The 26412-nt window shown below is 54.7% G+C and overlaps 1 protein-coding gene across 3 annotated transcripts in view; it reads right to left on the reverse strand.

The window, feature by feature from the left end:
- The window catches only part of PC (pyruvate carboxylase), a 115803-nt gene that overhangs the window by 18841 nt on the left and 70550 nt on the right, over nt 1–26412 (reverse strand). For 2 of the 3 annotated variants that reach the window (XM_036258070.1, XM_036258069.1), the window contains exons 3-8: nt 2991–3126; nt 2658–2842; nt 2232–2397; nt 1963–2108; nt 1735–1852; nt 1327–1478 (exon numbers count right to left, since the gene is read on the reverse strand). In XM_036258070.1, the coding sequence (XP_036113963.1) occupies nt 1327–1478; nt 1735–1852; nt 1963–2108; nt 2232–2397; nt 2658–2842; nt 2991–3126 (903 nt within the window). Of the gene's footprint in view, nt 1–1326; nt 1479–1734; nt 1853–1962; nt 2109–2231; nt 2398–2657; nt 2843–2990; nt 3127–17544; nt 17586–26412 lie in introns of those variants that run through there. The other variant, XM_036258071.1, reaches the window with a different exon arrangement.

The raw sequence follows: 26412 nt of genomic DNA on the forward strand, positions 1-26412 counted from the left end.
CCTCATATGAAATAGCCCAACCGCAACTCCTAGGCCTCACACTGGCCGAGCCGCGGCGCGGAGGCTGGCCCTGCCTCGGGCTGGGAAGGGACAGGCCCGGGCCCGCCGCCCTCCTCTCTGGGCCCTGGCTGCCCGCGAGGCCTGGGGAGCCCGGCTCTGAGGGAAACAGGACCAGGGGCCGCATGGGGGCTGGGAGCGCGGATCTGAAAAGATGCTCTCGCCCGGGGCTCTGGGAAGGGGAGGCGGCTCTGGGGGCAGGTGGGCCCAGAAGCCAGAGAGCAGGGCCACTGCCAGAGGCCTGGCCTGGGGCCAGCTCCCATCTCCATGCCCCAGCAGAGCAAAGACTGGCGGGAGGACCTTAGGAGTAAAGGGTCCCAATAAATGTGATGTAGGAACCGTTAAAAATTAAAGAGGAAGCGCCCTGGCCGGTTTTGCTCAGCGGTTAGAGCGTCAGCCTGTGGTCCCGAGAGACCCAGGTTCGGTTCCCGCTAAGGGCATGTACCTCGGTTGCAGTTTGTCCCCGGCCCTGGTTGGTCGTGCGGGTGGCAGCCACTCGATGTGTCCCTTTCATGTCGTTGTTTCTCTCTCTCTCTCTTCCTCTCTCTCCCTCCCACTGTACCTGAACAAAAAATGTCCTCGGGTGAGGATGAAAAAAAAAAAAATTAAAGAGGAAGAAATGCCTCCGTAATGTTTCTTTTTTTGTTAACCTGAACTTGAGGATATTTTTTCCATTGATTGTTGAAGTGGAGGGAAGGTGGGGAGAGAGAAAAAGAAGGAAACTTCTATGTGAGAGAGACACCTCGATTGGTTGCCTCCCACACAAACTCCCAACCAGGGCCAGGGATCAAACCTACAACCCAGGTTAAACCGGGAATCAAACTCACGACCCTTTGGTGCATGGGCCGACGCTCTAACAACTCAGCCACACCATCCAGGGCTCAACAATGTTTCTTAATCCTAATAGAGTCCACTGAACCTCACTCTTTTGTTCCAGGGGTTAGTTGGTGCCGTGCAGAAGCTTGATCTGTGCAGAGGGTGCTGAGAGCACGGCCAGTAGCCTCTTTCCCTCCCTCTTCTCATTTTGCTGGACTCCAGGCTTGGCCTCTGGGCCTGGTGCCTCTGCCATCCCAAGGACTCCTCCGACAGAGTCCCTTCCCCTCCCAAAGCCAGTCACCCAGGCCTCCCTGCTCCCCAGAAGACTGTCCACCTCTGGACCCTGGGGACCCCTGGCCATGAGGCCTTCGCCAGCAGGAGCTCGGAGCGAGCCTGCACATCAGGGTCCTTGTCTCTATGCGGGAAACGGCCCCAAGACCCCTTGCCCTTCACCTGCTTAGCAAGTTTGACAGAGTCACTGGTGAGCCGGGTCCGAAGCTGAGGGTCCAGGTGGGCAGCAGGGGCTATCTCGACCACCTTCTGGTGCCGCCGCTGGATGGAACAGTCTCTCTCGTACAGGTGCAGAATGTTCCCATACTGGTCCCCTGGGGTGGAAGGTAAACTGCACTCAGCTTCTTGTGGAATCTACAGACTTCCTAAAGGCCAGACAATCCCACACATCCACTGTGGCTTCAGCACTGGGGCAGCCATGGGGCCCTGACCTGCCCAGCCCCACAGCCTGCCTGCATCAGGCAGCATCTTCCTGAGGGGATGTTCCTGGACCGTCCCAAAGGCCAGCTGCAGCAGGAAAGGCTGGGCCTCCTGGCTCCGGCCTGGCACTGTGGGAGCACCCCCACTCACCCAGGATCTGCACCTCGATGTGGCGTGGCTTCTCAATGAACTTCTCCACAAACAGTGCCCCGTTCCCAAAGGCGGCCAGGGCCTCCGAGTAGGCCCGGGTATAGTTTTCCTCCAGCTCCTGGGGGCGGGTGGAGGCTGAGCAGACACTGGGCCCTTCTGCACCACCCCGGCCCACTCCCGGACCCCACGGGGGCTCTGCAGCGGCCTCCAGCCCTGGCTCCTGCTCACCTCGTAGCTGTGCACCACCCTCATGCCACGCCCCCCGCCCCCATAGGCGGCCTTGAAGATGATGGGGAAGCCGTAGGTGTTGGAGAATTCATGAGCCTCGTGCAGGGAAGTGATAGGGGCATCTGTGCCAGGGACCACGGGGACACCTGTTGAGAGAGAGGGATGTGGGGCCTTTGTCACAAGCTGGACTCCCGGCCCAACCGCCAGCTCCCTCCCCGGGGGCCCCTCCGAGGAGCCACATGGCCCCGAGGCTTGCCTGCCATAGTCACCTGCGGCGATGGCGATGGCCCGGGCCTCCACCTTGTCTCCCATCTTTCGGACCACCTCTGGGCTCGGCCCAATGAAGCGGACCCCGGCATCCTGGCAGGCCTGGGCAAAGTCCGCACGCTCCGACAGGAACCCGTAGCCAGGGTGCACCGCGTCCACATTGTTTTCCTGGGGGCAGGGGAGGCGGAAGAGCGGCGCACCCCTCAAATTCCGTCCACAGTCCCCAGCCAAACGCGGTGGCTCTCACGCCTCCTCCATCCCACTTGCTCCATCCATCCATTCGTCCGTCCATCTGTCCGTCCATCCATCCATCCATCCACCCATCCCCAGACACTGACTGCAGGCTGGCGTGGCCACTGGGCACAGCACGGGGAAGGCGCAGGACTCAGCCCTGGCCCTCAAGAGCCCCCGCCCCCGGCCTGGCTCACCTTGGCCACCTTGATGATGTCTGGGATGTGCAGATAGGCCTGCACTGGGGCGAGGCCGCGGCCGATGAGGTAGGCTTCATCCGCCTTCTGCCGGTGCATCTGACCCGTGTCCTGCTCCGAGTACACAGCCACGGTGCGGATGCCCAGCTCCGTGCAGGCCCGGAACACGCGGATGGCGATCTCACCTGTGGGGTGGCGTGGGGGGCGCCATGGGACAAGAAGTTAGACTCCTGGGTCCTAAGAGAAGGGATATCACGGCAGGGGGCTAGGTGGAGGAGAAAAGCTAGGGCTGGGGCTGGCCGCATGGCTCCTCCCCCGGCCCCCGGCCCTCACCTCTGTTGGCCACCATGACTTTCTTGATAGGCTTGTACTCTAGGCGCCGGACATTTGGGGAGGCAGCGGGGGCGGTGGAGGTTCGGCGGATGCTCAGGAGCTTTAGGCTCCCACAGATGGTTCGGAACTTCAGCATCTGCGGAGGAAAGTCAGCCAGGCTAGGGAGCCTCGGGAGGTCCGAGTGAGGGTCCCACCGCAGCCCCGCAGCAGCCCCCGTGAAAGCTGACCGGCCGCGGGGAGGGGCGCAAATGCAAACCCAGTGGAGTGCAAGCTTCCCCTAACACTCTGTTCGTATTATTTTATTTTAATCCTCACCGAGGATATTTTTCCATTTATCTTCAGATAGAGTGGGAAAGGGGGAGAGGGAAACGGGAGGGAGGGAGGGGGAGAGAGAGAGAGAAAGAGAGAAACATCGACACGAGAGAGACACATGAATTGATTGCCTCCCGCACGACCCCGACCAGGGCCAGGACCAAACCGCAACCGAGGTACATGCCCTTGACCGGAATCAAACCCACAACTCTTTTTTTTTTTTTTAATCCTCTCTCGAGGACATTTTTCCATTTTTTGTTCAGACAGAATGGGAGGGAGAGAGAGAAACATCGACGTGAAAGGGATACATTGAGTGGCTGCCTCCCACACCACCCAACCAGGGCCGGGGACAAACTGCTACCGAGGTACGTGCCCTTAGCGGGAACCGAACCCGGGTCTCTCCGGACCGCAGGCCGACGCTCTAACCGCTGAGCAAAACCGGCCAGGGCTTACCCCAGTACTCTAAAACTCACTGTAGTATTTACAACACTCCAAGCTCTTAAGGCAATTTCAAGGCCAGCCAGAGGCCCTGCATGGCCAAGGTGTGCATGCCTATCGTCAGCGGCTGCAGCAGCCCAGACTCAAGAACTGTCCCACCACATAGACCCGTGTGTGTCCCTCCCTCGGGGCTCCGTCTGGCTGGACAGTGAGGGTAAGCATGGACCAGGGACTCCACATGGATGTGCTCCCCCAGGAAGCAAAGCCTCTGCTCACTGAAAACGCAGTTCTTCACGCCAGTGGAAACCCTCCTTTCCCGAGGGCTTCGGAATACAATGCCAACGAAATCAACTGAGGGCAGTGAAACAGGCCAGCACCCAGCGACAAATACTCATGATCTACTCACGGGAGGTCCCCGGAGTCAAATCATGCACGAGACAGAGACGGTAGGATGGCCAGGGACAGGGCCGGGGCGGGGTGGGGAGTCAGGGTTTCCTGGGGACGGAGTTTATGTTGGAGATGATGACAAAGATTTGGAGGTGGATGGCGGTGATGGTTGCACGACAGTGTAAACATACTTAATGCTGCTGAGCGGACATTACAACTGGTTATGTGGAATTCTGTTAGCTATTTTACCACAATAAAAAGGATTTTTAAAAACCGACTGATGCAACTTACATCCCAGAATGTAGATTATCTTCAGAGGTCAACCACCCCCTTGTTTGACAAATAAATAAAACTAAGGCTGGATGAGTTTATTTTATTATTATTTTTTAAATAATCTTTTATTCTTTTGTCGTTGTTAATCCTCACTCAAGGATATTTTTCCATCGGTTTTAGATAGAGTGGAAGGGAGGAAAAGAGAGAGAGAAACATCGGTGTAACAGAGACATCGATGGGTTGCCTCCTGCTCGACCCCAACCAGGGCTGAGGATCGAACCCAAAACCCAGGTAAGGGCCCTTGACCGGAATCAAACCCGTGACCCTTTGGCCCTCAGGCCAACACTCCAACCACTGAGCCAAACCAGCTAGGGCAGGCCAGATGAGTTTCAAAATTACACACTGTCCACGCGGCCTGGCATTCAGTCCTTCACCCTCCCCCCACCACCTTATGTAGTAAACCAGGTGACTTATTTCTTAGTGAAGTTTAAAATGCTTGAACCAACCATTTGTTCTAAGTAGGGAACATAAAAATATATTCAATAAATAAAACAGATATGGCAAGAACCTCAGTGTCTTATTATGGCCCACGAGATGGAGCAGGGGAAGAAAAGAGAAGAGAAGAATCAGGAAGTAAATGGAAAAAGGGAAGAGGAGGAAAGCCGTCGGGTCAGGGGACAGGAGGGCGCTGAGCATCGGCCCCACGCCAGGCCCAGGGCAGGACGGACAGTGAAGGCCTCCGCTCTCCCAGCAGGAAGACCAGAGAAAGGAGCAGAGAAAAGGAAATAAGACAGAAACGAGGTCCTTTCAGATCATGATTAGTGCCTCAGAGGTAAGAAAACAGGTAATGTTTTGTGACTTGCCTGGTGGGGAGGGATGGGGTGGAGGGAGCGCATGGGGCTGGATGGGAAAGCAGGCCTCCCGAGGAGGGACGCACCAGGAGGAGGGGCGCACCAGGAGGAGGGGAGCACCCAGAGGAGGGGAGCACCCGGAGGAGGGGCGCACCCGGAGGAGGGGCGCACCCGGAGGAGGGGAGCACCCGGAGGAGGGGCACACCCAGCGCAGGCGTCGGGCATGGGAGAGGGAGCAGCAGGGCGGATGCTGTGCAGACCTGGGGGAAGCCCGGGCAGGGGTGGAGAGGGCGGAGGCCAAGAGAAGAGTGAGGTCAATGTGTTCAAGATCCAGGGCCAAGAGCCAGGGGCAGGTTTGCCAGAGGTGAGGTGACGCTGAAAGTACCAAGGGGCTCTCGGCCTCTGAGCCTCCCCTTTTCCTCCAAGCACCAGGGGGGAGGAAGGGGCGTGACCTGTTGCAATCGGGAAAGATCTATGGGTCGAAGTGAGAGCTGGAAGAAGCTGCGAGCTTGGAGCGGTGCAGTCTGAGAAGACACAGCGCCTCTGAGCCGGGTGGGGGCGGGGGAGCAGGGGCAAGACTGGGGCCCACGAGGGGAAGGGGGAAGTCCAGGGCGGGTGGGTAGAAGGACTTCCCTTTGACAGGAGGGACTAGCGAACCAGGCCCCACGGGGAGTGGGATGGAGCCCCCAGGAGAGGACATGCAAGCAGGAGACCTGGATGTGGTTGGCACATGGACGGTGTTTGAGGCCACGGGCCTGGAGTAGATCAAGCAGGAGAGAACAGCCTAGAGAGGTAGGCGGGCACCCTTGGGCCATCAGGTTAGGTCTGGATGAGGAGGACGAACCAATGAAGGTGGCCGAGGGGCCGCCCCAGAGCACTGACAGTCAGGAAGCACCACATCCGCAGAGGCAGAAGCAGGTGCTCTGGGGGGCTGTTAGCCCCGACGGACAGCCGAGTGGCACAGGGCTGCGCAGGGCCGCTGCTCAGACAAGACAGCCCTGGACCGGGAGGTGTGTCCTGGGTCAAACCCAGCTGCATCAACCTGAGGCCAGTCTTGCTGGGCTCTGGCTCATTTTCTAAAATGAGGGGCACTGTCCTTACTTATTCACTACGAAGTGGACAGACTGACAGCCCCCTCAGTAACCAAGCGATCCGTAGAGTCTCCAACGTGAAATAGACACCTCGTGCCTCCCGGACCTGCGGGATGTTTCTGCCAGACCACAGCCCGAATCTGATGAGGCAAGCCACACTAAGGGACACTCCACAAAATAAACACATCAAAGGTCATGAGAGAGAAAAACTAGAACTTCCAAGTTCAAGGAGACTAAAGAGACAACATGGAAATGCAAGTGTGATCCTGGATTGGACCTTGGACACCTGACAAATTTTAAACAAGGTCTGTGTCAATGTCGATTTCCCGATCGCTGTGCCGTGGTTGTGTCAGAGAATATCGTCACTCTTAGAAAAAAATGCTTGTGTTTAGAGCTTCAGGGGCATCGAGTCTGCACCTTACATTCAAATGGTTCAGGGAAAATAGAATAATGAAACAAGCATGTTAAATATTAGTATTGGGGGGACTGGGGTAAGGGGTGTAAGAACTCTTTGTACTGCGTTTGCAACTTTTCTGTAAGTCTGAAATGATTTCAAAATAAGAAGCGAAAAGGCCAAACTCCTTGCGGACACTGAGGGAGAAGACAACCTGGGGGGCAGTACCCGCTCACAGTAGGTGCCAAAGTACCCGCCAGGGGCTCAGGGCTGGAAACACTGACACGTCACCCCTTACTTACAGCCCAGTGAACTACAGATGCCACCCTGCTATCTCCCCCTCACAGATCAAGTAGCCGCTGGCCGACTCCTCAGCTCTGCTCACGACAACCTGCCCACCGGCCAAGCAGCTGAGGCAGGCAGACGCTGGCAGTCGGTGGCACACACACCAGGCTGCACCACATGCCTGCTCTGCGCAGGGCTGCAGGTGGGTGTGCGGGGACAGGGCACAGAAGAAAGAGCACAAACTACCGCACGGGCAAAGACAAGAAGAGGCAACGGGCCCTTCAGGACGGCAGTGACAGAACAGCGAGTGCAGTGGCAGCACTCTGTTAACAGGTTCACCTCACCAGAAACCATCACAGTCCGAAGAGAACTGTGAGGTGCCCCTTTGCTTAATAATTAGCAACAGGGCTGGCAATGGTCACATTCAGTGCCAGGAAGCCCTACAAGAGACAGGCCCGGAAGGCACTGTCTGGGTGTCTGGAAAGGCTTTGCGAAACCGATCAAGAGCCTATGAAGTATTTACACCCCTTGGCCTGGTCATTACCATTACCACCACCATTCCAGAAATCGCCCCCAAAGAAATATGCTGAAACGGGACCCACGAGCGCTGAGCCCTGCCTGCCCAGGGACAAAGCAGCCCTGGACTTGTGACCCGAGCGATCCAGGCGCTGGGCTGCAGTTAGACGGGGAAAGGTCAGGGCCCTTGGCTCAGGTCAGGCAGTGGGGAAAGTGGGGCAGAGTATGGCCCAGCCTGAGACGGGGCAGCAGGCCTGGGTCTGTCCCCAGCGCTGCCCAGCCCAGCCGTGCGATCTGGGCACGGGGCCTCCTCCCGCCTGTAAATCAGGCGCCGCCACCCCTAACCTGGCAGGTGGTCTGGCCACTGAGCGGCAGCCCAGCTGCTCTCACTATCCTCTCACCTGCCTTCCTTCCCAGGTGAGCGCAGGGGGCAAGAGGGAACCCCTGCCCCACCTGGCCATGCACCCCCACACAGCCAGAGCAGGGGCCTCCTGGGACAGCGGGCGGAGCTCACTGGAGACCCACACCTGACTCCGCACCAGGAGCCGGGCTTGCCCTCCCCAGAGCACTCACCGCACAGCCAGGGGCAGTGCTGCTTCTGCCAAGGGAGCCTGCAGGCAGCCAGCTGCTCCGCCTGAAGCCTCTGGCCCCAGAATACAAAGTTCTCGGGCACCAGTTCCTGGAGGCCTGGGCGGCAGCCAAGGCTGAAACCAGGGGAAGGGGTGGCTGCGCGGGAGCAGCTTCCGGCCCCCCCCCTGAGGCCCAGGACAGGCGGGAAGGTTGGCCATGCAGGCAGCAGGTGGTCCCAGACGGGCGCCAGGAGGAGAGGCACAGTCGACTTCTTGCTGCCACCAAGGTCAGAGGCACAGAAGCACCAGGCAGCGGGCAGAGTGGGGTCTGGAGAGGCTGGTCACCAGGGCTCTTGGGGCGGACAGAGAGCACAGGCGGCGCCGCTCAGAGCGACAGTCCTGCACCTCAGTCCCGGACTTGGTCGCACAGTTACCTCCTGCCATGCCAGGCCTGGGACCCGAGACACGAGGAAGAATAAAAATACTGCCTCGTTCCCAGAGCATCTCCGCCCTTCTCAGAACCTGGTGAACTCAACACCCAGCCTTTCCCTTGTCCAACCCCACCTCCCTCCCAGGCCTCGAGCAGGGCTTTGGCTGCCTGGCGCTTCCCGCGGCCTGGCCAGCTTCAGCTCGGAGAAAGCCTGCAGGACCCATGTGGGTCCCAGAGCCCTCTTCCCGAAGCAGCACTGCGTGGGTCACGCGTGGGACGTGTGTGTGCGTGTGTGTGTGTTGACTTTGAGGGGATTTGGGATGGGCCAAAGGGAGGAGATTCCCACTGCTCCCTAAATCTTGTCCCATCCCCCGTCCGAAGCTGGGGGGAAGAGGGGCCCTGAACAGTGCTGGGGTGTCAGAGGCAGGAAGACACCTGGTTGGAAGCACCAGGCCAGACAGAGCACCTGACGTGGAAGCAGAGGGCGGGGCGAAAGGAAGGCCTCAGGGCACCAAACCCCTTCCTGCAACCCTGCTGGAGGGGCTGCCCTGCTGGAGGGGCTGCCCTGGCATTAACGACCCTGCAGGTCAAGCCCTGGCATCCTGGAGTGACCGAGCACCAGCGGCTCCAGGGGCACTGTTCCTGGAAAGAGCCCCCAGCGTGCAGCCTTCCCTCGGCGCCCTTCCAGGGGGCATTCTCGTCTCCCCCGCCCTGGAGCTGAGCACAGGCAGTGGTGCTGGGCACAGGACAGAGGTGTGCAGGGCTGGGCTCCCACCACGGGGCACACGTGCCCTGCTTCTTGGGTTTTGATTGGTGGATGATAACCAAGAAATGCTCAAGGTCCCTGACCATTTGGCTAAGAATCTTCCTTAAAAATTTGCCTGTGTGTGGCTCAGTGGACTGAGAGTTGTCCTGTGGACTGAGAGGTCCCAGTTCGATTCCCAGTCAGGGCACATGCCTGGGTTGTGGGCTCGATTCCCAGTAGGGGGCGTGCAGGAGGCGGCCGAATGATGTTTCTCACTCACATTGATGTTTCTATCTCTCTCTACCTTCCCCTCTCTAGAAAATCAATAAAAACATATTAACAACAACAAAAACAACTCTAATGGCCCTCACCGCGTGGGCCCCCTGCAGGAGGGGCTGCCAGGCAGCGAGCCTCTGCCTACCTCCTGGGGACACCGCACTGCCTTGCTGGGTGAGGGGTGCACAAGAGGTGATGAGTGGGAGGAAGTAATAGCATCGCCCAGACTCTTCCCCTGGCTTCCTCCGGACAGAGCTGACAGTCCCACTGAGGCCTGCTCGCTCTGCTAGCAGATGCCAGCGGGGTCCCTGTCCTGGCCGGGCCTCGGGTTAGAGACCGGGCATGGGCCAGGGGTCCGTTTCCTCGACCTTGGGCCTCGGGTTAGAGACCGGGCATGGGCCGGCGGTCCCTTTCCTCGACCTTGGGCCTCGGGTTAGAGACCGGGCATGGGCCGGGGGTCCCTTTCCTCGACCTTGGGCCTCGAGTTAGAGACCGGGCATGGGCCGGGGGTCCCTTTCCTCGGCCTCAGGCCTTGAGTTAGAGACCGGGCATGGGCCAGGGGTCCCTTTCCTCGACCTTGGGCCTCGGGTTAGAGACCGGGCATGGGCCGGGGGTCCCTTTCCTCGGCCTCAGGCCTCGAGATAGAGACCGGGCATGGGCCGGCTTTGACTCTCGCCTGGGCATGTAAACAAGGCCTTGCCGGCAGGAGGAGGCACAGTGAAGCCTGAGTGTCTAGAACACCTGACCCTGCCTCCCAGCACGACTCCACAGACAGTGTCTCCTTGTCCTCAAGCTTCCACTTGCCCCCCGACACTGGCTCAATCACCGGCATTTTCCTCCCAGAAAGGAGTGACAACAGCTGGGTCAGGAAGGTGCCGACAGCACCCTGTGGAGCAAGGCAGGGGCAGGGTCTTGACATTGTCAGCCGGGTCTGATGATCTACCCCTTACTCCTATAACACCCCACATGCACAAGCTCCGCCCGCATGCCAGGCCAGTGCCCGCAGGTGGCACTCTTCACCGGCACGTGAAGTCAGGTGACCCTCATACCTCCTTATCACTTCCTTTTCCAGATAGTGGGACTCAGTAACCCCCAGGTCACCTGCAGGGCCAGACTTGAGCCTGACTTGTACACCTCCCTCCAGAGCAGGACTCCTGGCCTGTTAGGGCACAGAGTCATCACCCAGCTAAAGGAATAGTTGTGGCTTTCACCAGAAGCACAGTGTGACAGGCACTTGGAAACCAAAAACCAAAAACTCCACTCCTGATAAAAACTGTCACCGGCCCAGACTCCCGCAGGGCCACCAGCAGCAAGCACGCTGTCCTTCCCACCAGAGAGCAGGCTGACAGGCCAGCGAGCATGTGGCAGTTTCACTTTGTCCAATAAGCCATCGAAATGGCGCAAGAAATCCCATGCTTCAGACCTAAACTACCTCCCAGGCTGCCTCCTGTCACTGTCGTCAGGCGGTCGCCGTCCGACTCCTGGTCCAGACAACGTGGCAGCGCTTAGAGTGGACGTGCTCTCGGCCGAGCAGCCTGGTGGGGTCAGGGCGGGACAGCCACCTGGAAGGCCCCAGAATGTTCCTCCAGGGGCTTGCACTGCTCCCACGCTAAGCACCCGTTCTCCGCACAGCGCCTCCTGCAGGCTCAGTGGACAGCTGCGGGCAGGAGGCTCGGAGGAAGGGAAAGCCAGGGCCCTGACTAGGGGAGGCTGGCCAGAGGGGCAGTTTTGGAAGCCCGCAGTCTGGACCAAGCCCCTCAGCGAGCACACCTCAGAGGTGTGTTGGAGAGCAGCCAGAGGAGGTGAGACAGGAGAGTGGATCAGAAACAGGTGCCAGAAATCTCCAGATTAATGAATGAGGCTCCCATACATCCCCTCCGACCCCAGCAACACCGGCGCCCAGCAGGCTCTGGCCCGGCCCGCCGGCCCCAGCCATCAGCACAAACAAGCGAGAGCCAGAGAAAGACTTCTTGGCAGCACTTCGTGCCGGGGCAGGAGTGGCCTCTGGTGGATGGGCTGCTCTCCCTCTCTCTCGAGTCCCTCCCTCCGGGCACCTCTGCCCTGTCCTGACAGTGTCCCAAGGGGGTCGCGTGCGGTGCTAGCAGCCAGGGAAAGAGACCGTCTGACTTTCAGGGCTGCAGCCACGGACCTCAAAGTGCCCAGAGGGGACGGGCTAAGGCTGAGATTTCTGGCGGGGGAGCTGAAGTGGGGACCTGGAAACAATGAAGGTGGCCGACGAAGAAGGAAGAAAGGGGAATGAGAACACCAAAGACAGGTAAAGACACAAAGTAGAAATGGCACGCGGGCCTGGGACAGCGCAGTGGCTCCTGGCTTGAGAGGACCGCGGGGGTTCCGACTGCGCAGCCTGGCTCCCCATCACCCCTGGAAGCCCTGGGTAAGGAGGCGAGCAGACAGGAGAGGGGGGCCCAGTGACAACCGGGACAATTAGCACTGTGTGGGCCATGGGGATTGTGGCCTGGGGGGTGAAAGAGGCTCCAAGAAAGGAGGCGAGTGAAGGGTGACCAAGGACTGCAGGGCAATGACAGGGAAGGACAGGGACAAGGACAGGGCCAGCTGACATAGCAGTGGCTGCTGGGCCCCAGCCTCATTCAAGGGCAGGAAGGCGGTCAGGGCAAACACTGCCCCCTCGTGCAAAAGGAGAGCTACTGAGGACCGGCACACGCCTGCCCAGATAACCCGAGCCGCAGTGGGACGGCGCTTGCCTTAGTTTCTCCACACCTTCACACGCACGGAGGAAGGCCTTCCTGGACATCCCCACCTCCCCAGCTGGCTCAGAGATCCTCCTCGGACACCGTCAGCACAGCTTTGTCACTGTCCTTGCCACACTCCACTGTCCTCTTGCTTACGAAGGCTCTCCTTGAGGTCATGTCTGTGACCTCAGGAAGAAGTACTTAACATTGTAACCCATCTCAACGGGCCACTGTGAGGACCTTGGGACTGGACCGTCCATCTATTTTGTTTCCTAGTGTCTCCCTAGCACTCTGCACAGTGCCTGACACGGAGTTAAATGTCTGGGGAACTAATGAATAAACAAATGAGTGGATGGACAGATGGATGGATGGATGGGTGGAGGGAGGGAGGGAGGGAGGGAGGGAAGAAGGAAAGGGTGGATGGACGGGTGGATAAGTGGATGGATGATTGTGTGGATGGAGGGAGGGATGGAGGGATGGGTTGACGGGTGGAGGGGTGGATGGACACTCCAGGTCCTACAGTGAGTTTGCAGAGTAGCGTGAGTCCAGAGTATTATGGGACGTCTGACAAAGGTTAGTAAGTCATGGCCCTCCTAGGAACGGCACACACAATCTATTGGGACACACAAGTATCCCTCATAAAGTGTAGACACAGAAGGTCGAAAGGGCAAGATCAGCACAAAGATTGAGCCTGGGAACCAGGAAAGCCTTCCAGGACTGAGTGAGGGGACAGGCACTAAAGACGCCACGTAAACAAGGCCAGACCCAGGGCCCAGCAGACATGCTCATGGTCCAGAAAGCTCCCTGGCCCCTCACGGTCCACCAGCCCAGCCGGAGGGTCACGCAGGACCCCCTCCCCACTCGCTCCCTCCGTTCCCACAGTTCCAAGCTGGCAGGAAAGGGTGCCAGTGCAGACTGAACTGTGCGCCCCAAAGAGACACTTGGAAGTCCCACCCCAGGACCTCAGAACAGGACCTTTGTTGGAAGCAGGGTCTTTAGAGGGGTAGTCCGTGAAAATGAGCTCACTAGGGCCTTGGTCCCATATGCTTGGTGTCCTTCTGGAAAGGGGAAATGTGGACACAGGGACAGACACACGGAGGGACGCCCATGTGAAGACACAGGGGGAAGCTGTGTGCCCAGAGATGTACCTACAAGTGGAGGGTGCCAAAGACGGCTGGAAAACACAAGAACTAGAAGAGATCGGGAAGGACCCGCCCTAGAGCTGTCGCAGGGCCGTGGCCCTGCCAGCACCTGATTCGGGACTTCTGGCCTTCGGCCACCAGATGACAAGTCTGTTGCTGTCAGCTACCCCGTTGTACTTCGCTACGGCAGCCTCGGGAAACGAACACACTTGGATTCCCACAAGTGACCCGGACTCAGAGACCCTAAAATCAGGTACTGGGAAGCACGGGGTGATAAAAATGTCCCTTCTCTCATCCACTCACCCCCAAGCAGGCCACAGCGGTGCGGGCGGGGCGGGGGGCTCAGCGCAGGATGGTGGCCAGTGCCCTCCAGGCCAGGGAAGGCCAGGTGGCTGTCAGCAAACACAAGCACACGCCAGCACCAGCAGGCGGACGCATGGAGAGCTGGCGGACTCAGCAGGAAGGTGGCTCAGGTGTGGGACAAAGGAGCAAACAGCCTGGCGAAGTCTACAGAGGCTGGAGGCAGCGCTGGCCCAGGGCAGGCACCCACCCTTCAGGGCAGGAGCGCATACGCATAGCAGGGATGGGACCGAAGAAACCAGGCAGGGAGAAAAGGTTTGCCGTTTAGAAGGACCACTCTGGCCATTCTGAGGAAGCTGGGTTTGAGGAGGCAGGGCCAGAGAGAGAAGATAAACGATAGAAGACAGATGTTGTCATGTAAGCAAGAGATAATGAGAGCAGCGAATAACCACCCCAGAGGTAATATTGCCAGCACCTGTTAGATGAGGGATAACGAGGCCACAGGTAAGGATGACTCTTGGCTGCTGCTTTAAGGGAAGGGGTGAATGCCGACTTAAAGAAACAGAAGCGGGTGTAGATAAGAGCCCCCCAGCTCAGCTCGGACGCTGATGAGCTTGAATGAACTGCAGGCTATGCACCTGGGAAGGGCGACCAGGCAGCGGGAGTGAGTCTGACGGTGGAGGGGAGCGGGGAGCAGGGAGCCAGGGAGGGAGACTGGGGAGTCGCCTCCAGCCTGCACAGGAGAGGAGGGCAGGAGCTCGAAAAACGCCCACCGACCTGGATGAGCAGAGGGACAGCCAGGGCTGTGGGAATGTTGCACGAGAGCCCAGGGTTCCGAGGAATGACCAGCGTCTACAGCAGCAGGCAAGGAATAGAAAAGCAGCGGCCGGTTCACAGTGGTGGCTCGCTGGTGACTTCAGCGGTGGCTCAGAAGGGGGCAGAAATGAACCCCAAGGGCAGGAGTGAGAGGGAAGAAGTGTCTACTGCACACTCCTGAAAGTTTGGACAAGGACTTTCAGATATTTAGGTAAGGAGAGGAGAAAGGCGGATGAGCTAGAAGATGCTGTGATTAAGGGACTCTGAACCCATTAAAACAGCAGTAAGAGGGTTTTTTAAAAGCACTGGCCTGGGAGCCTGGTTAGCTCAGTTGGTACAGCATGAGATTTCTTTTGTTTTATCCTCACCTGAGGACATTTTTCCATTTTTTTGTTCAGATAGAGTGGGAAGGAGAGAGAGAGAGAAACATCGATGCGAAAGGGACACATCGAGTGGTTGCCACTCGCATGACCCAGCCAGGACCAGGGACAAACTGCAACCAAGGTACGTGCCCTTGGCGGGAACCAAACCCGTGTCTCTCTGGACCGCGGGCCGAGGCTCTAACCACTGAGAAAACCCGGCCAGGGCCAGCATGAGACTTTTAAAGAGCACAAACCCACAAGGATCAAGAATGGGAAAGCCGGCGGCAGCAGACAAGAAAGGCCAATAAGAACATGCAGGCGCCCTGACAGGTTTGGCTCAGCGGTTAGAGCATCAGCCCGTGGACCAGAGCTGCAGGTTCGATTCCGGTCAAGGGCACGTACCTCGGTTGCGGTTAGTCCCTGGCCCTGGTCGGAGGCAACCAGTCGATGTCTCTGTCTCTCTCTCCTTCCCTCCCTCCCACTCCATCTGAAGATAGATGGAAAAATATCCTCAGGTGAGGATTACAAAGAACAAGAGCGCGTAGTCGATTCCAGCTGCAGCTCCTGGGAAGCCTACAACTTGACAGGCCGGGTGCCTTAGAAGGTGGAGCTGCAAACAGAAGGCCGGTGAGTCTAAGGGAGAGCCCCAGACCCATGCCCCGACCACCAGTGGGCAGGGGATCCTCCCACTCCCAGCAGAATGACAAGAACAGCAAACACCCATGACCCCTGCCAAGTCCTCTGTAGTCACTCGCTGAATCCTCCCAACCACCTCTGCAATGGGTTCACCTGTGCTCCCAGGTCTAAACCTGTGGAAACTGAGACTCAGGCAGGACAGAAGGAGCCGTGTGCCCACGTGTGCACTGCTAGGAAGTGTCAGAGCCAGTGCACTGGGCAACCAGGGCCCTGCTCCTGACCGCCAGGGGCTGGTGCCCTACAGAAGACAAGAGGCGAGGTCCCCAGAGAGGCTGCGTCCAGAGACACAAGACAGAACACAGGGAGGGTCTAACAGACAGACGAGGGCCGCAGACCCCTACGCTCCCACACAATGGTCCCCAGGCTGGTCCCCAGGCAGCACACTGAAGACATCTCTAGGAAACCAGCAGCCCGAGTCTGGAGGCCGGGCACTGACCCCTGTGGCACCCGAGGAAAGCGGCTGCCTCGGTCTCCTCTCCCAAGGGTAGGCAGTGCCCACGCTTGCCCATTGGCTTTGGCATCACAGTCTTCAGAATGAACAGACAGCTCCAATCACCAGCTATTTGAGCAACTCGTCAAAAAATTCATCAAAACAAGTTAGGAATGAAAACAAGGGAACTCTAAGGAGAAAAGTAATATAGAGAACAGATACTTAGGGGAAAACTAGAATGAATCTCCCCAGAGCAGAGAAGCTATTGCATTGAGAGGTGGCAGCTATTTTAAAAAGGCAACAAGATAGAGCTCTAGGAAACTAAAAATAGAGGTGCAGACATTTTAAAACATAATAAACAGAAGAATTAGAGGACAGTCAAGATCACCCAGAAAGCATAACAAAAAGACTGACATGTGGCAAACAGGAGAAAAGGTAAGGAAATAGAGACTGAGCACAGGGAGCCTGGTGCCCGGCTCCCACGCGTCCCCAAGGGAGGGCAGGGGAGAATTATCCAGAACGTTTCCTGGAACGGAAGGACATGCCCTTTAGGTTGTGTGGGCTCTCTGAGATTCCAGCAAAGTCACGCCTGGAAATGGGATCAAGTGGGACCCCACTGGCTTCTGGCATTCACTTCCTGGGGATACCGTAATGAATTACCACCGACTTTGGGGTTTAAAAGGGCAGAAGCGTGTTCTCTTTTGGTTCTGGGCGCCAGGCGTTGAGCACGTTGCACCGGGCTGAAATCAAGGTCTGGCGGGGCTGCGCTCTCTCCAGAGGCCCCTCCGGCTTCTGGTGGCTGCCGGACGGCCCCTGCTTATGGCGGCATCATTCCAGTCTCTGTCTCTGTCTTCACACAGCTTCTCTGCAACGTGTGTCGAATCTGCTGCCTCTCTCTTCTGAGGACATGTGTAATGGCACTTGGGGCTCCCCAGATGATCCAGGATCATCCCCCCATGTCAAGATCCTTAACTCCATTACATCTGCAAAGGCCTGTTTTAAGGTGACACAGGTCCCAGGGATGAGGACCTGAATATCTCTGGGGGCCATGACTCAGGCTACTACTCTTCTGAAGAGAATGAGCACAAGGTGGTCATATAACAGTTTTCAACAGTGACGCTGAGCCAGAAGCGACTTCTACGGGAAAATGTTCTCCGACCTAGAGTTCTCTACCCAGTTAGACTATCAATCAAGTGTGGCGGCAAAATAAAGGAATTTCAGACATGCCGGCCAAGGGGAGTTTACCACCCATGTGCCCCTGGGGGATGGACCCTGACAAACAGGGAATAAATGAACCAAAGCCGAGGAAGACTCAAGATCCGGGAACCTGGGGAGCCAGACAGAAGGAAACAAGGGGAAGGATCCTTGGAGTGATGGTGAAGGAGGCCCCTGCACGCCGCTGTCCAGCAGCCTAGAGGACCACAGGACAACTGCAGAGGCCAGAAAGTTCCCAGGGGTGGGGCTTCCCCAGGCGGGAAATGGGGAGGCTTAAACAAACAAACAAACAAACAAACGAAGGCTAGATTTTACCTGAAGCCTCAAACAGCAGCGAGGACATGGCAACTTACAGTGTGTCTAGGAATAAAGGAATGAGGTAAATAGTAACTCCTGAAAACAGAAGTTATCCAAGGATGTGTTACCATGTATACACTTGGTATCCTCAAGCATGAATATTTACTTGGTTTTAATAATGTAAAAACTGAAAATGTGCTTCAACAAAAATGGTTACAAAACCATGCCAAGAGGCCCGGGGGCAGCGGGTACTGGTCTGGGACTGGGTGGTGGGAGAGACAAATCTTTCATGGAGGAGGTCAATAAATTGAGTTGGGATTCGATCTGGAAACAGGAGGGAAGCAAAGGGGCTGACCCAGGGGAGACAGTCAGGGAGGGTGTGTTGGACCCGGGATTGAGAAGTTTTTCATAAGCCTTGTAGCACAAGCTGACTTTCTGAAGTGTCCACATGCACTCTTTTGATAAAATAACAGTGAAGTTTAACAAGAGGAAAAGCACGCACTACAAATAGTTGCAGTTTTCCTGTGGTTCTTCCTAATCCCCGGCCCTACACGCTTGGGGTTGCTGGGTGTGCTTAGCCTTTGTTGACTTCACACCGATTAGACATATGGGTACCCAGAAACATATACTTGTGTTTTAATTTTTCCATAAATAACATACCGTTGCCCTGGCCGGTCTGGCTAAGTAGAGCATCGGCCCACGGACTGATGAGTCGAGGGTTCGATTCTGGGCAAGGGCACGTACCTTGGTTGAGGTTCATCCCTGGCCCTGGTCGGGTCATGCGGGAGGCAACCACTCGATGTGTCTCTCCCACTTTCTCTCTCTCCTTCTCTTTCCCTCCCTCCCACTCTATCTGATGATAAATAGAAACATATCCTCAGGCAAGAATTAAAAATAATAATAATAATAGCCCTGGCCGGTTTGGCTCAGCAGTTGGAGCATTGGCCTGCAGACCAGAGAGTGTCGGGTTCAGTTCCCGCTAGGGGCACATACCAAAAAAAATTTTTAAATGAAATAAAATAGAAAAAAATAATAATAATATACTGTCATTTTTTAACTTACCTTTTTCACCCAATATAATATTTGGAATCTATTCACATTGATATACGTAGATCTAGCACACTAACTTTAATGGCTGTGTAATAATGTTAAGTATACAGTTTATCCAGGCCCAAATGAGGGATTTATAGGTTGTTTCTGAACTTTAACCATGAAGAACTATGACGTATACATTGGCAAAGTGATCATTGTTGAAATTGGGTGAAAGGTGCCTGGAATTCACTGTACTATTCGCTCCATTTTTGTGTATGTTTGAAAAGAGTCATGATGAAAAGTCAACTAAAAATATTAAAAATGAATAACCTTGGCCCCATATATAAAATGTACAAAAAGTCCTCTAGGGTCTCTCCCTAGAGTTGGAGTCGCTGCACCAGATGGTAGAACCTGTAAACATCGGCTCTGCCACAGCGCTGCCGGGTAGTTGTCTCGTTCCTGCAGCCCCCAGAAGGGCAATCAACTTTTTTTTTTTTAATCCTCATCCGAGGACATTTTTGCATTTATCTTCAGATAGAGCAAGAGGGGGAGAGAGAGAAATTTCAACATGAGAGAGACACATCGACTGGTTGCCACCCACACGACCCCAGTGGGGCAAACCACAACCGAGGTACGTGCCCTTAGTGGGAACCGAACCCGGGTCACTCTGGACCGCAGGCCGACGCTCTAACCACTGAGCCAAACCAGCCAGGGCAAGGACAACCAACTTTCTATATCTCCACATCTTTACCAGCTGTGTCTACTGTCAGACTTTGATTTTTGTCAATCTCATGGGCATAAAATCTTGTTTTAATTTTCATTTCCCTAATTATTAGTCAAGTCAGATATTTTCTCGTGATTGTGGAAATAATTTTAGATTTTCTCTTTGAATTGCCTGTTCACAGCATCTGCTCCTTTTTCTGCTGGGCTGGTTGTCTTTTTCTTTCTGAGCTGGAATAAGTCTGTACGTATTGTAGACATGACTCCGTTCTTCACTGTACAGGTGGCAGACATGAGAACGAGTCTAACAAGCTCGAGGACGAGGACGGGGAAAGAGGGGTTGCAGAAGTAGAGGTGGGGGCGGGAGTACACGCTGGAGCAAGCCCGGGAGGCAGGCACTGAGGCCCAGGGCAAAGACTGGCCTTGAACTGGGTGGAGAACATGTCCCTCCTCTGAGACCAAAGCGTCTACATGTTCTGGGACAGTCCCAATGTACAACATCCCAGCCTCTGGCCACAGGCAGCTATAAGGGTGTAGCTGGCTGGGACCTAGACGTCACCCAGTGCACAGCCTCGGTCAAGGCCAGGCTGGGAAGTTCAGGATCGTGTTCCGGAGGCACAGCGGGAGAAGCAGCAGCCCAAGGAGATACGTCTGCAGATGTATCTGCAGGGCTTCCTGTTCCCCTGCAAACCCGTTGGCCACAGCTGCTGCAAGAGGCAGGAATTACGAGTTCAAGCTGCATCAGAGATGGCTGAGATTCATCTCGAAGGTCTGCCCAGTCAGCTCAGCAAAAGATGCAGATTAGAAAAAGCAGGGTGTTTTCAAAAAACTTCATTTTCTGAATGAGTTGGGTTAGGTCAAGAGACTCTTCCAGAATAGCAAAATGTGAGGCTAATTGTAGAAGGTTTCTTAAATTTCTGTTGTGATGATCTATCCTTGGAGAACAAAAAGCAGTTTTCTACCTGTATTTGGCATGTTCTTACAAAATGCTGTTTTAATATCCCTTCTTTATGGGAAAAAAGCAAAAGTTAGACATGCTTGGAGTTTGGCTATTAGGTATGTTTTACTTTCAAATGAACCGTGGGTCGGGGATTTGGAGTCCTCAGCACAACCTGCAGAGAAATACTGCAGCAAGACCCATTACTTCAGGCTCCTCCCAAACTCTCAGCTCTCTCTGCCAACCAAGATAAAGCTGTCGAGCTGAGGCTGCAAGAGTTAGCAAATTAAAATGCAAACCATTCAGTTAAAATCTGAATTTCAGATAAACAGCATTTTAAAAAATGTATAAGTGTGTCCCATGCAGTATTTGGGTATACTGATCCTATAAAATCATTTGTCGTTTATCTAAAATTTACACTTAACTAGGCATCCTGTATTTTATCTGGCAGCCACAGTGAGCCAGCAGTGCCGAGGCTCTGACCACATCTTGGGAGAAAAGAAACACGTGAAGAGAATTCCCAAATGTTGACATAATAGGGCGGGGGTAACTCAGAGACACTGGGGGTCCAAATGCCCGATTCATTCAGGGCTCCACCAAGCCCACCGACTCTGGGCAAGTTGCTTAACCTTTGGGCCTCACTTTCTTCATCTATAAAATCATAGTAATAGTAACTGTGCACAGAACTGTCACAAAGATCAAATGAGTTCGTGCATGGGGAGTGTGCAGAACAGTGCCTGGCACACAATCAGCCTTTATTATAAATACCAGCTTTTAGTGTCAGCACGGGAGAGGCTGAACCGTGGGGACTGGACCTGCTTGTGGCGGGCTGGGGCCGTGAGGCGAAACCAGGAGACAGCTGACGCCTGGCGGGGCCCCATGTGCTGAAGCACGACATGACCCGATGCGCCTACCTAGAACAGACAACCTAAGAGATGGGTCCCCCAGCCCAGCCGGCCATGTCAGCAACAGCCCGGGGTGCAGTTCATTCACCCCACTGGCCCAGCGCCTCTCTCCAGCTCCCTGTGCAGTAACATCCTGTTGGCAGCTGCAGTCAGCCACCACGGCGTGTGCACACCTCGGAAATCGGCAGACACTGCGATCGGGCCCTTTCTTCACCTCCCCGAGAGCCACCCCGAGAAATCCTCCAGACCACCTTGACCCAGAGACAGGCACTAAGGGGGGCTGGGTGAGGGAGTGGCGTCCGTTCTCCATTTTCCCCTTTGGTTTCGGAACCCAAATAAAGAGGCCTTTGTTTCTTTTGTGAGGGCCTGGAGTAGAGAGTGCTTAATTCAGTCAAAACACAAGAGTGAGCTAAGGAAGTGCTAAGGCCCCCTCTCCGCGTCTTAGGGTAGTCAGAAGGCATTCTGCAACACTGATGAACTGTACGCATAGCAAACGTAAAGTTCTTCTGATAATCTCGACAGCATGAAAATTATTCTTTTGTTTTTAAGGCACTGGTTTAAACACCTTTTCTCTCCCTCGCTCTGCCTTTTTTTCCTTTTTAAGAATTAAAAATTTTTTTCAGTTATAGTTGATATTCAATGTTTATATTAGTTTCAGGTGCACAGCATACTGGTTAGACAATTCCATCATTTACAAAGTGATCCCCCCATAAATCTAGTACCCACCCGGCACCATATATAGTGGTTATAATGTTACTGACTGTATTTCCTGTGCTGTCCTCTGCATCCCTGTGACTGTTCTGTAACCACCAATGTGTACTTCTTTATCCCTTCACCTCTTTCACGCCCAACCCGCCTCCAATCTGGCACCGCTCAGTTTGTTCTCTGTGTTCTTTGGATTCTACATATAAATGAAATCATATGGCATTTGTCTCTCTCTGTCTGACTTTTTTCACTTGGCATAATACCCTCTAGGTCCATCCATGTTGTCACAAATGGTAAGATTTCATTCTTCTTTATGGCCAAGTAATATTCCATTGCATATATGTGTACCCCATCTTCTTTAGCCACTCACATACTGATGGGCACCTGGGCTGCTTCCGTAACTTGGTTATTGTCAAAAATGCTCTAATTCTTTTCGAATTAATGTTTTGGGTTTCTTTGGATATTTACCCAGAAGTAGAACTGCTGAACATAAAGTAGTCCTATTTTTAATTTTTTTTTTTTATCCTCACCCGAGGACATTTTTCCATTTTTTGTTCGGATAGAGCGGGAGGGAGAGAGAGGAAGAGAGAGAGAGAGAAACATCGATGTGAAAGGGACACATCGAGTGGCTGCCACCCTCACAACCAACCAGAGCCGGGGACAAACTGCAACCGAGGTACATGCCCTTAGCGGGAACCGAACCTGGGTCTCTCTGGACCGCAGGCCGATGCTCCAACCGCTGAGCCAAACCGGCCAGGGCTTTAATTTTTGTTTGTTTGTTTGTTTGTTTGTTTAATCCTCACCAGAGGATATTTTTCCATTTATCTTCAGATAGAGTGGCAGGGAGGAGAGAGGGGGAGAGGGCAGGAGGGGAAGAGAGAGGCACATTGATTAGTTGCCTCCTGCATAACCCCAACCAGGGCCAAACCACAACCAAGGTACCCTTGACCAGAACTGAACCGTCAACTCTTTGGTCCTCGGGCCGACTCTAACTGCTGAGCCAAACCAGCCAGGGCCCTTGCTTCAGTTCCTGGAAGGAAGAAGGTAAGCAGCAACCCAGACAGGATGTGACCTTGACTGTGGTGGCTGCTACTGCTTTCTCTCGCTACTCTTGAGCCCCTGGAAAATGTCGCTTTGGATCCTCTTGATCTGACTTTTAACTCTGTTTTGGAATTCAAGCACAAAAGCTAGGCCAGAAGCTTCCCGGAGATGGAAACCGAGGCACTGAGCTGGTTTTTATCCTACTGCCCACAGCCACAAAGCACTGTAGACACTGACACGTTTCCACAGGCTGGCTACGAGTGCCAGTAACTGCTTTAAGTCACATTATCCCATTTAATCAGCAGGAACTTTGTGAGGCAGGTGTAATGCCACAGCTTTGTAAGTAAGCGCACGGGAACTCAGGGTAAATACCTTGGCCACAGTCTCAAAGCCCGAAGGCACTCACACTCTGGTCAGGCCGTGGTTCCAAACGGGACCTTAAACAATGTCCTGCTTTCCAGGAACAGCCTGAAAGTAATTTACTGTCTATCACCCAATATAAGTTACTGTTAATAGCCTCTCTTCCGCCTGCCGGCCTCCAGCTGCTCCTCCTCAGCCATCCGGCTTGCCTGGGCCACCCCTGGGCGTCCTCTGCTCCCGCCGGACCAGAGTCGCGCCCTCGTCCTGTCCCCTCTACCGGAGCCGTCCTCATCTCGCCCGCCGCCCAGCCAGCGGGGAGGCCGCCAGCCGCTGAGCAGAGCAGAAACCTCCCGGGGCATTCCGGAATCCTGCAGAGATGAGCTGAGGCCTACAGACCACACTGGCCTCACCCTGAAGGGCACATGCAGGGGGGCGGAGCAGGGTGATCGCCTGGGCTGGCAGCAGCCCTGGGCAGGGTCCGAGGGGCCCAGACTCACTCTTCTGCTCACCAGTAGCAGGGGGATGTTCATTTGAATAGAATATTTCTCTTCAACTGGGAGAACTCAGCTTGCTGAAATTCCCTGGGGAGGGAGAAGCACCCCAGCTGAGGACTTCAGACCTTCCCGGAAAACTGGGTTTGGACTGAGGCAGTAGGTGAATTATGAAAGTCCCAGGTGACAAACTGCTTTCCCATCTTCTTGGTCCCAACCCCAAGGGCACCACCAGGACGCCTTCCCAGTGCCACATGCTGCCATGGGAGGAGGAGGTCATGTCTTATAATAATTGCAAAGACAATAATTAGTGAAAGCTACAGGTGTCTGTGAAGTGCCAGGCGCTGGACAAGGCACTGCCCAGGTCAGTCCCCAACACCTGTAACGTGAATATTATTCCACATGACAGTTTTACGGAGCTGTAACCTGCATGTTATAATTATCATTAACAACATGTTTATGGCTCTCTGCAGTTTATGAGGAACTTTAATAGACGCTCTCCTACACCACTACCAGCAGCACCAGCCAGTAGGAAGGGCAGGGCTGTCTTCACTTCACAGATCAGGAAATGGGCTTTCCAGCCCCATCTGCTGCCCCCGCACCGCTTTCTGGACTCGCTTTCATGCAAGATAAAGGGAAGAATAAAGGGGAAAGCAGCCGGGGCCCTGGGGGGCAGGGGATGCTGGGGTGCTGTGGAGGGAGTGCGGGAGAAGGCTTGAAGAGGAGGCGGGGGCCTTGTGTCCCCATTTGCTGCCGTGGACCCTGCGTCACTGTGCTTTCACGGAAAGGGCCCAAGAGTCAGAAAAGTTGGATTCAAATTCTACCTTCACCACCCCTGGTCCCATGACCCTGGGGATCCCCCTACTCTCTGAATCCATGTGCTATATAAAAAATATATAATTTGGCATTTGTCCTTATTTCCTGGCACAGAGCTCCTAAAACCCTTGTAATTTTCTGAGGGGTAGGACAGACTGGAGCATCTTTTTTTTTTTTTTTTGATCCTCACCCAAGGATACTTTTTCAAATATCCTCAGACAGAGTGGGGGGTGGGGGGAGAGAGAGAGAAACATCGATCTGAGAAAGACACATCAATTGGTTGACAAACCACAACTGAGGTATGTGCCCTTGGCCAGACTCAAACCACAACTCTTTGGTCCAAGGCCAAACTGACCAAGGTGGGAGCATCTTTTATTATTCATAATAAGGCCCTCTCAACCACACCTGAGTTTATGCTAATGAGATGTCTCTGGTGGATTCCTAGGTAACTCGGGATGGGGGCTGGTTGACAGAGGAACCAACCCTGAGATTAGGGGTTGGGGGGCAGGGCTGGAGACTGAGTTAATCACCAATGCCAATCTTGCCTACATAATGGGGCCTCCGTAAGAACTCTAAACAACGGGGTTCAGAGAGCTTTCAGGTTGGTGAACACACCCATGTGCTGGAGAGTGGGGCAGCCAACGCCACAGGGGCAAAAGCTCTTGTACTGGGGTCCCCCCAAGACTTCGCCCTGTGCACCTCTTCATCTGGCTGTCTGCATCCTTTAGAATAAACTGGTAATAGTAAGTAAAACACTTACAGTTCTGTGAGCTCAAAGGCATCAGAAATCATCGAAACAGGTGGGATCACAGGCATCTCTGATTTAGAGCCGACTGGTCAGAAGGACGGAGGCTGGACTTGCAACTGGCATGTGCAGTGGGGCAGTCGGTGGGACAGGGCCTTCATCTGTGGGGTCTGCACTGACTCTGGCCAGTGTCAGACTGAACCGAATAGCAGGACACCCAGTTGGTGTCCGCAGGAAAGAGCCCACATATTTAGTGTCAGGAGTAAAAAACAGTTAAGGGCCCTGACCAGTTTGGCTGAGAGGTTAGAGCCCATGGACAGAAGGGTTGTGGATTTGTTTTCCAGTCAAGGGCACGTACCTGGTTGCAGGTTTGATCCCTGGCCCTGGTCGGGGTTGTGCAGGAGACAACCAATCGATGTGTCTCTCTTGCATGGATGTTTCTCTCCCTCCCTCCCACTCTATCTAAAACTCAATGGAAAAATATCCTTGGGTAAGGATTAACAACAACTACAACAGCTAAGAATCTCTCAGCCCATCTATAAAAGGTCTTTATCCTCCAGGACAGAAGGCTGACAATTAAGCACCCTATTGTATGTGAGATTGCAGCCTGTCCCTTCAGTTTTATAAACTGTAAACCAGGTACGTACTCAAAGGCCAACGACTCAATTTCATACCAGAGCCATCAGGTGTTTATTGAGCACCTATGGCCCACAACACACACTTGAGGGACAGAGGATGATATGAAACATGGCCTCTGCCTTCAGGAAACTTTTTATCTGGTGAGGAGACAAGCCTAGCACACCCACAACATGTCTACTATATGCAAAGAAACTGCCTGGAGAGAAAAAGGAAATGGGGAAGGGTAAGTAACTGAGGAGGGCTAAGAAAAACCTTACAGAGGAAGGGACTTGACCTGGGCTCAGAAGAAGGAGCCGGCACACAGGGGTCCGCAGCTGCTCAGCGAGTGGACAGGCAGCGAGAGGGACCCGCAGGGGTGCACGGGCCTCTCCCTGCAAGCATGGCTAGCCTGACAAGCTTAGGGTCAGGGTCAGAGGCATGAAGTAGATGCTGATCAGATGAGAAGTCTGGTATGGAACCCATGGAAAGTGAAACTGGAGAGGTTTAGTGAAATGT

The sequence above is a fragment of the Molossus molossus genome, unplaced genomic scaffold (genome assembly GCF_014108415.1).
Source record: "Molossus molossus isolate mMolMol1 unplaced genomic scaffold, mMolMol1.p scaffold_m16_p_13, whole genome shotgun sequence".
NCBI lineage: Eukaryota > Metazoa > Chordata > Mammalia > Chiroptera > Molossidae > Molossus > Molossus molossus.